The sequence below is a fragment of the Taudactylus pleione genome, unplaced genomic scaffold (assembly GCF_031769625.1).
Source record: "Taudactylus pleione unplaced genomic scaffold, aTauple2 ptg000609l, whole genome shotgun sequence".
NCBI lineage: Eukaryota > Metazoa > Chordata > Amphibia > Anura > Myobatrachidae > Taudactylus > Taudactylus pleione.
Window position 1 is genome coordinate 16,725,131 of NW_028285011.1, and position 14,078 is coordinate 16,739,208.

Genomic DNA, 14,078 nt, shown 5'->3' on the forward strand with positions numbered 1-14,078 from the left:
ATTAAGTAAAATAAGGAAGCCTTTTACAGAGACATCCCTCAGTTGACTGCTCGGCAGCCTTAGTGGTGCCCAAGAAATCCCAGGCTAAACTACAGCCAGATCAGCATGTTAGTTAATCAGGTGCTGATGATAATTAATTGAAAAAACATGGGAAATAAAAAAAAATTACATTCTTTCACAAAATTAATCTATTCACTATACCCCAACATTGATTCTGTCACTTCTAACATTTACAGGGATACAGTGTGGTTGTGCAGTTGTTTGTTTGTGTTTTTTATTGATTGATCATTTCCTTTTATAACTTTTAATATACATACTGAACATGTCATACCATTAAAGCCACCAAAGTCCAAACCTATGTTAAATAATGTTAAAAACCAATCATTTTCTGTGTATACTTTCAAGAATGCAATAGCGAAATGATATCTAGAATGTGATTGATTGCTATGGGCAACATCACCACTTGTCTGTTTTAGAAGCTTTAGTAAATTTACACCTAGGAGTGCTGTGGGGAGATTGTCTTGGTATTATTATACCCAGCTCATCTGCTTCCAGATTCCTACTTTTACTATGTTAAATTAATATTCAGGACACACAGTGATCTCATAGAAATCTCTGGGCCCAAGTGTGTAGGAATTGACGGCGTGTCCCAAAGGATACCATTAGCTAAATGGAACATGTTCTCCAGTACTTCATTGTTTAAGAGTTGAACTATTCATAGACTATTGCTTCACAAGGTCTAGAAAGTATTACACCACTTTATTTGAGTCTATTGAAAATATATAAATATAGCAATTTATTTGCTAACTCATTGCAAAGTACAGAGTTATAGGCGTCTCTGTGCAGATTATTGTAGTATACGCCCATATGTTTATGTTACACTTCCCAAAAAATTCTTAAGGACGCTATTCACGACAATAAATATGTCTGTACCGCCAGGATGTATTGAAAATCACATGCAGGAACAGGCTCCTATTGGTGTGTAAAGTGATCGCTGATGTGATTACTTTACTTTGCGCTGCGGGACCCCCAGCAGCCTACTGCACATGCACGGTTATCAGACCACACATGTATAGGTGGCTATTACTGGGGAAGGATTCGGAGGATTCCTCTCCCAGTAAAATCTGCGATATGTAACCTATAGACTATAAAGGCTAACATCATCTTTAGATGACATTAGCTACCGGGGCTTTGCTTTCTGGAGCTTGCTAAATTTCATAGAAACCTATGGAGGCTGCTACTGCGATCGGAAACAGGGGAACCGCAGCAAATATCTGCTGCAGAACCCTTGTAATATACATATACAGGGGATGCTCAAATTTTGCAGGTATCCCCTGAAAGCATCTGTTTTTAGAAGATTTTCTAGACAATTTATTAGAAATATATATGCCCCAAAGTGAGAGTATAACCTAATAATTTCAAGGACATATTTTCCATTTTTCTACAGAACTCTCAGCACCATCAGTTATATAAACCTGTTGGTTCTATTTACTATATTGGAGAAAAAGTGGATAAAGATAATGTACCAACCAAACAGCTCCTGTAATTTTTTTAAACACAGCCTGTGACATGGTAGTTACTAGCTGCTTGGCTACTAAGTTATCTCTGTTGACTTTATCTCAATCCAAGGCTTAGTAAAAAGACCCCTGTGTTTTTGCATGTGACTGAGTATGAGTTAATAAAATCTTCAGTCCATGCTGTAGAAGCCATAACTTCACCAACTTTTAGAATTCTTTATATAAGATACCATTGTTTTAAACAAAACACCTTGCATCTCAGTTGTCATTTAAACTGTAGAAGTGAAATGCCTTACTGTGTTTCTTTTTATATGGAGAAATATTGCACACAAGCCCAATAGAAAACTAAATAAATAAAAGTAACTACAAGACTTCCTACAAATAGTCTTACATGTTATACAAATACCTGGGGGATCAAAGCCATTCTTTGTCTACATCATACAGATAAACCCTCTTGTCCTACATAATCCATCAGATAAATAAGATCTAGGCAATTTACTGATATGCTAAGTCAAAGAAAAATGAAATATACGGTACTGACTATATTACTGCCATAGAGACAAATTTCATCATCCAGCAATTTAAACTCTGTCCAAAAATATGGTAAACTGGTTCATAAAATAAGAATGTGTTTTTCTAGTTCATGTAATGCTAGCCTAAACACAATGTCGAGCTGCATTAACTAACCTATAATTGATTGTAATGAAACTTGTTTTTCTGTGTTAGTGTTATACTAACATATACAAATGAATACAGCATTACAGTAAAAATTGTCTACTAAAGATTGATAAATCAATAGACCCTTCAAGAGCAGTACTGATTTGATGCAGACAGGACCAAACTGCTTAATTTCACTTAAAGATGCCAATGACTATCTAGGATGTATAAATGGATAGCACAATGGCAGCTAATTGGAATGCATCCAGTTAACATACTGTGAAAGGATTGAACACTTCTTAAATCACAGGACAACCTTTACAGTTTTTGGCTTTAATATATATATATATATATATATATATATAGTATATATATATATATATATATATATATATATATATATATATTTATACACACAGTGTATATACACACAAACACAGAATGCACATGTATACTGTATGTTTGTTTTTAATGTGTTATGAAATCTAAATTTTACTTTGTTTAGTATAATTTGTTGCTATCTATAGACATTACATGTGCTGTAATAGCAATAGTGACATTTAAAGGGTACAGAAAGGTAATGTTCAACATAACCAAGGGTTTATTCTAAAACAAAATTTACTTAACTTACAGTATTTTCTTGTTTATGTACTTTCAATGTTCAGTATTATCCTTATAATGTAATGTGAAACTGTGTCCTGATTTATCTATTCACATATATTTTATATATACAGTAATACCCAATACTGCATTTGATTATATATCAATTGTTGTGTATTCAAGTACTTTATGTCTACAAGTTTGATAGATTAATGTATCATGGGACATGGTACTGTCATATTTCCATCTCCAGATACAATATAAAAACAGGAAACAACACAAACATCAAAGCGGCCTAGAATACCACACAAACAACCACCATCCAAACTTGTAACCTGAAGTAAATAAAATAAAACAAATATATATGGTGATATTAATTGGTACTAAGTGTCTCTTAATCATCTTCTTACAATTTCCTCTAAGTCCAGCAGTTGGTAATCCGGAAGGTGGAATCCCATGTTCCCTGTGTGATGTGCTAACACAAGGGTGTCACTTATTTAATGCATTTAGTATTGCTACTATATTGTGTGTTTTTAATATTTTCGACCAACTGCTGGATCAAGAGAAAAATGAAAGAGGATGGTGAGTGCCAGATTCTCAATAGAATCTGAATAAACAAAATGCAACTTTAACTGTATGTGCCACATGCTAGGTTTAGTGTTTCGCCAAGTCTGTGACAGGAAGCAGCCTGTAGTGTTTAGTTTGTTTTCAGTGCCTTCTTAGTGCTCAATTGTGCATATGGAACACAGTTCTTTGGAAGCTTGATGAGAGCAGTAGAGCAATATTCACCCCTAACTGCACTACAGAAGGTTTTCTATTGAGTGACGGCATTAGCCAAGCATAATTACACATGTCCCCCGCAGCTCTGGAGTCACTCAATAGCATCATTTGTCCCAAATAATTATACTTTACCTGTATGTATTTTGAATAAGATGATACATACCAAGGCTTCATTATTCATTTTAATTGCAAATTGCTGCCTAAGTCAACAGGGCATTGAGTGTATTTTTTTTTATTAATAAAGCAAAGTGCACATCAAATGTAGTCCTAACCAATGGAAAAGCATATTGTAAATTAAATTCAAGTGTTGAATTTTACAGATGGCTTAATTAAAAATTAAGGTAAAACTATAAATGATAATGTTTTTGATAATCTGGTCCCTGTTAACTTGCTTAGAGGTGTGCTGTGTATTCCAGAAATGTGGAATATATTTAAGGAATGCAGTAGCTATTCTAAGAAAAAGTCATGGAAGGCCATCTGGGCATCCTGCATAACTGAAAGACAAACACTGACATGCTGTGAGGATGCCGATGTCTTATTCACCTGTGTAGATAATTTATTGTCTGTTACTGAGAATATCTGTATTAGTTTTTTCACAGTATCTAGCCCGCTACATCAGATTTACTGACCACCCTCAACTTCACTCTTGTCTCACAGGTGAGGTTAATTTAGCTGCTGAAAACAGTGATCCATAGAGTTCCCTTGGTGTACACATAGGGTCCACTTGCCATTTCCAGGCCCCCTGTGTGTATGTTTTCTTCACCTTTGGTTGGTAGATGGATGCCCCACACACTGTTGCTATAGGACCCACAAATGTCTATTTAGACTCCTGAAATAAACCCTCATGTTTAGAATAACAGAAAGCAGTGGTGCTGATTCATGAGCAAATTAGATATCATTCCAAATATCCTTTCATTTCATTTATGCCATGTAAACAATCACATTCAAGTATTCTGATAATACATGACATACGGTATAGTACAAATAAACATTTTTTTTTTAGCTGCAAAGAGCAATTGCCAATGGTATTATTATTCTGGTTGTTTATTTAAATAGTGGCCAGATATATGCCCTGTAGAATCAGACTATTCATTTGCTGATGCCCATACACTCTATATTTGTATCACAGGCACACAATCACACATACATACACACTACATAGACTAGTATCATTACTCAATTTGTTCCATGCAAATCTATAGCAGCTAAAATAATCAACCTCAGCTTAATTTCCAGCCTCTTCACCCGCAGCTGTACAATTTATTCAATGCCATTCGGTTTTTTACAGCCTTATAACGTCAATGATGAATTCTTTTATGAAGAAATACATTTTCATTAAAGGGAGTTAGATTTAAATGATGTCCCTTCTAAAAGACAAATAATTGTGAGATTTATCTGGATGGAGATGGAAATATGCCTGTAACCATATCAAAATGACAATTTAATAGTCTAGCGAAATTAAACTAGTAGACATAGTTACTTGTATCCACAGCAATCAATATAATTAAATGCAATACTGGTTATAACATATAAAATATATGTGACAAAGTAGTGATTAGTTGTATGTATAAACCAGGACCAAAGTTTAACATTATAACATAAGGGTTAGCCAGCTGAACAGCTCTCCATGATAAAAAAAAACTCTGTCAAGGTCATTGGTGCCTCATCCGCTATAATGCTGAACATTTAAAGTACATAAACAACGAGACAAGTTAACCAATTAGCAGTGATTTACATTCTTTATGACCATTTTATACATAGAAACCCTTCTATTAAGAGTAATTACTGCTAATGAAGACTGTAAATGGTGTTGCCAAAAATGTCTGTTTTGAACATTGATTAACATGGGAGGAGGCATTTGCTGCACTCTGCGAACCTAGATCATTTTATTGTATTGGGCCTATGAAAGTGACTTGTCACAGTAACAAGAAGAATATACATTTTTAAAGTGTGTGGTTTTCATTCACCAGACGTATTAGAATTTAATTGGCAAATCTTATTTGGACAAATGACAACATCACAATTTCAATCAGTATTGATCAAAGGTTATATAGTAACACAATGGGAGGAAAGTCTTGCATAACAATATAGTCAGCTGTAATATGCAACTTGGTTTCTTGGTCTCAGAAACAAGTCTCTAGGATGTCCAAGTTCTAAATACATTCAACACAATGACTAACATGACAACAATAATAAAAATGGGTTCTTAAACCTATGAAAAGAATCAGCTTTGAAGGAGTATGATTACACAGATTTCCCCCCACTTACTTTCTCTGCATTACTCTGCTTAGCGCAGCATTCTCCTTTATGGCAATCAATACTACAGCCATTTATAGAGCATAATTAGAGTTAAAATAATGCTGACCGCAACAGTAGCAATATGTACATGGACTAGTTCACCCTAAATAAGCCAAATGAATATCTTCCAAGTGTCAATTGATTTGTGTAATACACTTTCTACTGAAATGCTCTACTTGCTTCCATATCATTGTACCAACAGTGTGGCTTTGTCATTCTAAATAAATTCACTCTACGGGATCGTAAATATACTAACAACATAATTTAATCAGATTGTATTTAATGGTGTAACTATATGTTTGCAAATATATATTTAAAATCTATCAATGTTTGAAGATAAAAGTAAAGTATTTGTGGTTTAGCATGTGAATCTATAGTTTCTGATATTTTAAAATTAGATAGTTATATAGTGCATAATAATTAACCAGGATACATATTAATTGTAGATGTCCATTTTTAAAAGGTACTATAAATCGTTAGCATACTCTTACATAGAGGGAATATACAAGGTATGTATTTTCCACTTTATAAAAATGCATATTCTTTGGCCTATGCACATAAAGAAATAACGCAAAACAAATTAAATAGCAGAAAGTGACACAAATAAAGTTTTTATGTTCATTTGTATTCACTGGTCAAAATACATTTTCATGTACGTTAAACATACCAGAATTCCAACCCACCCTTCTCATGTTTAACTCACCACTTCTCTCCTTGCTTTAGTTGCCTGTCTTAGGACAATAATTCCCCCATATTGCCATAAATCCTAGGTAGATTTCCCCAATTTATCTATCTACATCGCTTGTCTGTTCTCCCCATCCCCTGTAACAGTATTTATTTACCTGTTCTGTGATTTCTTTTTCTCTGTACAAATGCACAGATTTGTGCAAAGAGTTGTTTTTTCTCTAATATTTAAAATAAATGTCCTAATAAATTTACATATTTTTACTCACAGCTAGGGGAATAATCCTTATAGTATATAGTGATATTTTACTCCTGCATATAGACAAAAGGTACTCTGAAACTAGCTATTGACACAAATGGAATCTCTGTAATGCTTCTCACAAAGATTGATATCTGTTTTTTACTCATTCCTGTGAAATGATTAGATCAGTGAGAAAGTTTGTCACACATGTCCTGTTATTCCAGTCCTGCTCCAAACATCTAGAATAGAAATATGCAAGGCATTTTATATGCATGAAGTGGTTTAAACCCCAAATCTGGGTAAGGATGCACTTTCCAGTAGTTGGCAGTTAAAGGGTGTTTCTAGGTTGCTGGACAGATTTCTGAGTGTTAGTTGGGGTTATGTTTGGGAATTTATATTTATCTTTTTGTTGTGATAAGGTTGTGACTTGTTTTTTTGGTAAATTCCCTCCCTTCCACCCTGTTTTACTTTGTTTTCAGCTTTGTTGTGGCTGTGGGAAAGAACGGTAGCAGTGGCCATATGGGGGTACTGTAGTTATTGTCGTGCTATCCCCAAGAATACATGGGTTAGGCTGATTTTACCCTGCTGGGGTTAGTATCACCATCGGTCCAGATGAGTCTTTTTATGTTATATTGGGATTGATGTTTGGATGCTTTGTGTTGCTGGTGATGGGCTGGCAGTTGGCCTCCATTTAGGCCTGTTTAGTTTGTGTTTGCAACTGGCCTCACTGAGTTCTTGCAGTTCTTTCTTTCCCACCAAACCTTACTTGAATGTGCAAAAATAGAGCTGACCCCTTTTCCTCGCCATTTAAGTCTGATGTGTCTTGCTTTACGATAAGTGGGGGTTTTGATAAATTCTGGAATGGGCAGACTGACATCAGCCGTTAGAGTATTTATAATTCAAACATGGGTTCCTGCACTTTCGTGTCAAATGTTTACAATACAGTTGTCAGGCTGTCATATTGCAACCTGGTTTTCTGCCAATCTTTACAGTAATTGGTCAAATTCTGTAAATTAACAAAATCAACTGACCAATATTGAACCGTGTTTGGGCAACTTTAAGATTTTTTTTCCCAGCCTTTATGGGACATAAAATTAGTTAACGTTTTAAGATATGTTTAAGTTGATAGGAGAGTTTACTTTCAGTAACTATTATTAAGGCAACAGGATGATTTTCTTACCTTGAGGCATTCATCTTGTTTAGCAAGATCTTCAAAGTCTTTTTTATTCAGACATGAAGAGTTGAGTAGAAGATCCACCTCAGCAATAGACTGCAGGAGGCGTGCAATCTCTGCCAGGTATGTAGAAGGCACATTAGAGGCATCAACTTTAATTCCTTCAGTCTTCAACCGAGTGCTTTCTTCATGAACAGTTTGCTAGTGTAGATAGATAAGAAGTTTATTTTCCTAGTAAATGAACAAACAATACAGAAAGCATCATAAGTACCATTACTAGTTATACATTATAAAATCATGGGAAATTATATTCAAATAACTTATGTGCTTATATAAAAATAAAGTATAATGATGTGGCAAAAGAGATTAAAGACACGTCAAAATAATTGAATATAAATCATCTTTATAGGAAAAAAAAATCTAATAATTAAGCACATAGAAATAAATAACAATCAATTATAAATGTAACAACTGGGTCAGATATACCAGCGTAAGCCTACAAATCTACCTGATATCTCTCCTTCAAATATAAAAAGTGGTATAGCAGATTCAGTTGTTATGTTTACAATTGATTGTTATTTATTTCTATGTGTTACTTTAATTATTAAAAAAAACATTTTTTATATAAAGATATCATGTATATCCAATAATTTTGCTGTATTTTCAATCTGTCCTGCCACATCATTATACTTTTTGTTATGTAAGTTCATTTCCACTAGTAGGCATATTTTGTTCTTTGTTTTGTGAGTGCACACATACTCACAACTATAATAATTGTAATATCCAATTTTGTAATATTCAGTTTTTAAGTTTCTTTATTTCTCTTATATTAGTACATTATAAGTGCCTGGTTATTACTGTATTAGTTTTCTAATACTGTACAAACTTGCTTCAAATATTGCCTATGTAGCCTATTTAGTATATAAAATTCCAAAAAGCTTGATAGAGGATGGAAACAAACTTGTGACAAATAAATATAATATAAAATATTATTTACGTAGATGCAAACGTCCATAGAAATCATTAAGTTGAATACAAAAACTTTTTTAAACCAATCTGTATTGCAAATTATATATGATTTACAAGTACAACAGCCAAGTTATAACAGAGCAGTATTTTTTTTATATTTACATACTATCTCCACTTGCAGTGACCAGAACCTCTATCTGACAGTAACCCTGCCTCAGGATTCTGGACCTCATTCAGAGTCGGTCGTTACGGCCGCACAGTCGTACGCCACCGATGTTCGCTAAACTGCGCATGCATAAAATTCGCAATGCGCGTGCGCAAACTAGCTGTTACGATCGGAAATATCTCTCTCCTTGATCTTGGCCAGGTCGTTAGTTTGAGTGACAGGATGAGGTGTTGGTGTGTGGTAACAGGGGAAGGTGCTTGTGAACGGGGGAGTGGAGATCCAAACGTGCCTGACTATGCAAACGGCGATTTATGGGAGTGCATAATTAACAAAGTAGTGTCATAGCACATATGACATGGGAGGTTTTTACACTGACTTGATCGTAGAGCTTAAGAGAGGGTATGGTCAACCTTAAGCTCTACGACCAGTTCCGATGGTTCCCGATGGTCTCGATTTATCCTTATATGCCCGGAGATGACGTGTAATGCGTACGAGAAGGGGGCGTATTTTTTGTCTTACGGCTGCATCCTCCCCTTGGTCGTCCAGCTAACTATCCGATCTTAACGACGCAACGTGCGAGGGCATCATTTGCATATCCGGCCCCTTTTCCCTTACGACCGTGCGGCCGCAACGGCCGACTCTGAATGAGGTCCTCTGTTTTTCGAAGCGGAAAGGAACAATTTAGTAGTGCAAAGATGCAGCTCCACAGTTCACACATTTCTGCAAAAATTCCTCTATTTCACACATCTCATTATGTCACAGAAATGCAGGAATAATGGGACCATCTTTCAGGTGTAATTTAATAAAAAAAATGTGGCTGGTGGAACTGCAAGGTAGGGTGCCGGCCTTTTATTACACATGCACATATATATTATTTATATATATATATATATATATATATATATATATTAATACACGCTAGAGGGCATCAGCCAAAATTTTGCCTAGGGCACCGAATTGGCTAGGGCCGGCTCTGGTGATGGTGTTACATGTTCCCCGGAGGGCAGGTTATGTGTGAGTGTGTGTGTGTGCGGGGGGGAGGGGGGGCACAGAAAGTTAATTTAATTAATTTGACTCCCCTGATCCCTTTCTGAGAGATCTAAGAAGATTCCATCAGAATGCATAAAACATGCACAAAGGAAGTGTCTTCTCTTCCGGTCTAAACAGCATAGGCGGATTGGCAGCATCAGAGTCCTGTCACAACTAAAGGTCATTTTTTAAGGGACAATGAGGGCCATGGACTGGGCCACTGAGTTAGCAAAGAGAGAGCTATCGAGGTGATTGAGCTCTTCTAGCACCAGGCCATAGGCTTGCTTACACAAAATGAGTGTCCCGTATCTGCATTGCTTTTTATACATATAATACATTGTTACTCTATGTTATTGCAAATCTTCTGGTAAAGCTGTTTTTCAATTATATATTGACTACTATGATTAGGTTTCTGTATGAATATTATTATTCCATGCAGAAAAGATTGTCATGTTTCCTGTAGTGGGTAACGGCTTACCAAAGCAGATTTAATCCTACTCTACAATAGATACTGTAAATTGATTAAAAAAAATATAAAAAAATAGCTAAAGTTGCATGCAAGTTGTATCATTGCATTGTTAGATAAAAGGGTTCTAAACAATGGGGCTGCAGTTATCTGTACATTATCTACTTCCTACTGACCTGAACAAAGACTAATTGCTGGGTACACACTAAACAGATATATCTGCAGATAATGGTTGTTCGTACACACTGAACAACCATCATCTGTTTTCAGTGTGTAGGAGGGGAAGGGTCCCGCTGGCCGGGGGGGTGATTCAAGGGCATGTCTGTCCCCTCCCTACGGCTGCCGCTGCATGTGTACATGTGGTCTGCAGACCACCTGTACACACTTGCTGATGGACAGATATGTCTGCAGATATATCTGTCCATTGGCTGTGCAGCACAGCCAATGCGATATGTCTGTGAACAACGTCGTTTACAGACATATTTGACATATTGCGAGTACACACTGGCCAACGGGCAGCAGATATATTGGCCGATCGATTGATCGGCCAATATATCTGTCAGTGTGTACCCAGATTAGTACAGTATGGTAAGAACATTATCACTACACACTTATCAAGTACATCCAAATGGGCATTTATGGTGCATCCTTTATGCTCTTAGGCACCTGGAAGCAATTTTGTTCTTCAGAAGATACCAGGTACAGGTGTAGAAAATAGAATGGTCATTGTACACAGTCCTGGAAAACATAGGGGGAAATTTATCATAGTTTGAATAGAGATAAAGTGGAGAGGGACAAAGCACCAACCAATAAGCTTTTAACGGTCATATTACAGGCTTTTTGAAAAATGACAAGAGCTGACTAGTTGGTACTTTATCTCTCTCCAAACTTTGGTAAATCTCCCGGATAACCCTCATACAGGTGGGCTTTTATTTTTTTACACAATCTGTTTATTGGAGGTTTTGACAAAAAAAAATTGTGTTTTTCAAACAAGAAAAATATTCCAATACTGAGAATGCAACCATAATGATGCCAAGGGCTCGCAAAGAAACATACTCTATGGACAAACTTTACTAAAGAATGATTTTTGGTTGTTTTAAAATTGATCAACATCGATTTTGTGGGTCCAAACAGCTCATTTACTATCAGTCGATTTTTGGTGTCAATGTTGATCGATTTTTGAGTTCTAAACTTAGTTGATTTTGAGCTAAAATCGATAGAAAATCGACCTTTACTCAATATCGATCTAATTCATGTTAAAAATAAGCATGCATAGATCTCTATGACCAGTGCATGCTTTTTAGGAGTTAAAAAAGTAAAAAATAAAGAATGGCTGGGGTCCCCCCAAATCCATAACTAGCCCTGGACCTTTTAGCTTGGTCTGTTCCTGGAAAATCGAGGGAAAAACCAGCATGGGGTTCCCCGTATTTTCCATTAATCAGCACCATGCTGAACCAGCCGTGACTATTATGCCATAGAACGAGGACACACAGCATGGGGTCCCCCCGCCAAAGAATTATGCAGCCCCAAACTGGTCAGCTCATGCTGGCAATCCTAGGAAAGTGGGATCCCCAAAAAATGAGGTCCCCCTCCTGAGCATTAACAGCAGGAGGACACATGGGGCCCTCTTCCTAACGCATTATGCAACCCCAAACTGGTCATCCCATGGCTGGTTAATGCTCAAAAGGGTGACAACATTTTTTGGGGGGTGCCCACTTTCCAAGGATTGCCAGCCCTGGGCTGACCAGTTTGGGGCTAATAATGCTTTGGCAGGAGGACCCCATGCTGTGTCTTCTATGGCATTATATTCATAGCTGGTTCAGCCTGATGCTGGTTAATTGAAAATAGGGGGTAACCCATGCGAGTTTTACCCAATTTTCCAGAAACAGACCGGGCTTACAGATCTAGGGCTGGTTATAGATTTAGAGGGGGAGCCCATGCCATTTTTTTTTTAATTATTTCAATACTTTAAATCCCTAAGAAGCATTCAGAGATCATATTGATCTGTACATGATTCTCCCAGACTCAACTGCGTCAGGCAGGTCTATTGCTTGGGGCTTTTAAAGTCAGATTGGAAGTTGATTTTTAGTCTAGTTCCAATCCGACGGTTAGTGAATGAGGTTTTTATAAGGCCTAGATTCCAATCCGCTCACCCTCCTCTCAATAAGTCACCTTTGTTGCCTCTACCAGTTCACACACACTCTCCCTGAGCCCCGATTATAGTATGACCCATACACTCGATGGATAAAAGAAAAATCAACTTCCAATCTGATTTTAAAAGCCCACATGCGATAGACCTGCCTGAGGCAATTGAGTTTGAGAGAATCATCTACAGATCAATATGTGCAATCAGTGTTGATCTTCAATTTAAAGTATATATTTCAGAATAAATGGTTTGCAAAATAATAATAATAATAAAAAAAACAACCACCGTAAGGCAGCACAACCCTTTTATCTGAATATATATATATATATATATATATATATACATATATATATATATGTAAAAAGAAAACAGCGGGCGCATCCTGGTGCAATATGACAATGCAATCACCAAATTGTGCTAAAATTAGATGTAAAGTGGTCCCTTACCAAATAACAAAGAAAGCACAGCTTATCTGATATGTAAACACAGTTCTAGGAACCAGTAACTTCAAGGGATTTCTTCCTTTAATGTCACTCAAAATTTATATCAAAGGTACTGTACATAGGACCTTATTCAGAGCCGCTCGCAAAAAGAGAGCGCTCGCTCTGAATGAGGGCGGTCGCTTTTTTTTTTTAAAAGCCGGCCTTCTGGCTGCTCGCTAAGCTGTGGGTGACCACCCAAAGCTTTTGCGAGGGGCCAGGTGATGGTCGTGACCATCGCGACCATCGGGCTTGCGACGAGACCCTTGTGGTAGGGTCTCGTCTGCCGCAAGCCCCAGTGAGCTTTCGGCTCTAATAGAGCCGCAAGCTCACTACTGACATCAGTGGTGATGTCAGTAGGGCCGCCCACAAACGGCAGGCGTTCCTTCAGGAACGCCTCTGTTTGTCCAGCCACCCCCCCACCCTGCCTACAAAACGGGGCGAGCTGTCAATCAACATCGGAAGCCGCCCCGTTTGTAGCGAGCCCTGGAGCGAGTGAATTTTTTACTCGCTACGGGGCTTGCACACGCGCATTGTGCATACTACGCGTGTGCAAAGCACAACCATCGACCTGCTTGCGAGCGGGTCTGAATGAAACCCATAGTGTGATTCCATACAAACAAAAGGAGGGATATCACCACTGGAGTAGGCAGTCTTAGTGGACTTTTTTCTGTTAACAATAAAATGCAAAGTAGAACTAATAAACTACATACAATTGGTCAATTCTGTAAATACAACCTTTGGTTATTGGCTGCATTATGCAGTTGAGAACAACCTAGTGACAACTGGAACTTAACACTTTGCTCCTTTCATATATGCTTGTCCTCTACCACAGCCTTAGTATACCTGTAACACAGCTGTTATTTAACTGC

General features: G+C 37.0%; 1 protein-coding gene across 1 annotated transcript in view; it reads right to left on the reverse strand.

The window, feature by feature from the left end:
- Positions 1 to 14,078, reverse strand: part of DMD (dystrophin) — a 2,214,077-nt gene that overhangs the window by 1,453,691 nt on the left and 746,308 nt on the right. Inside the window, exon 41 of the mRNA XM_088454197.1 lies at positions 7,958 to 8,152. Within this exon, the coding sequence (XP_088310323.1) occupies positions 7,958 to 8,152 (195 nt within the window). The remainder of the gene's footprint in view (positions 1 to 7,957; positions 8,153 to 14,078) is intronic.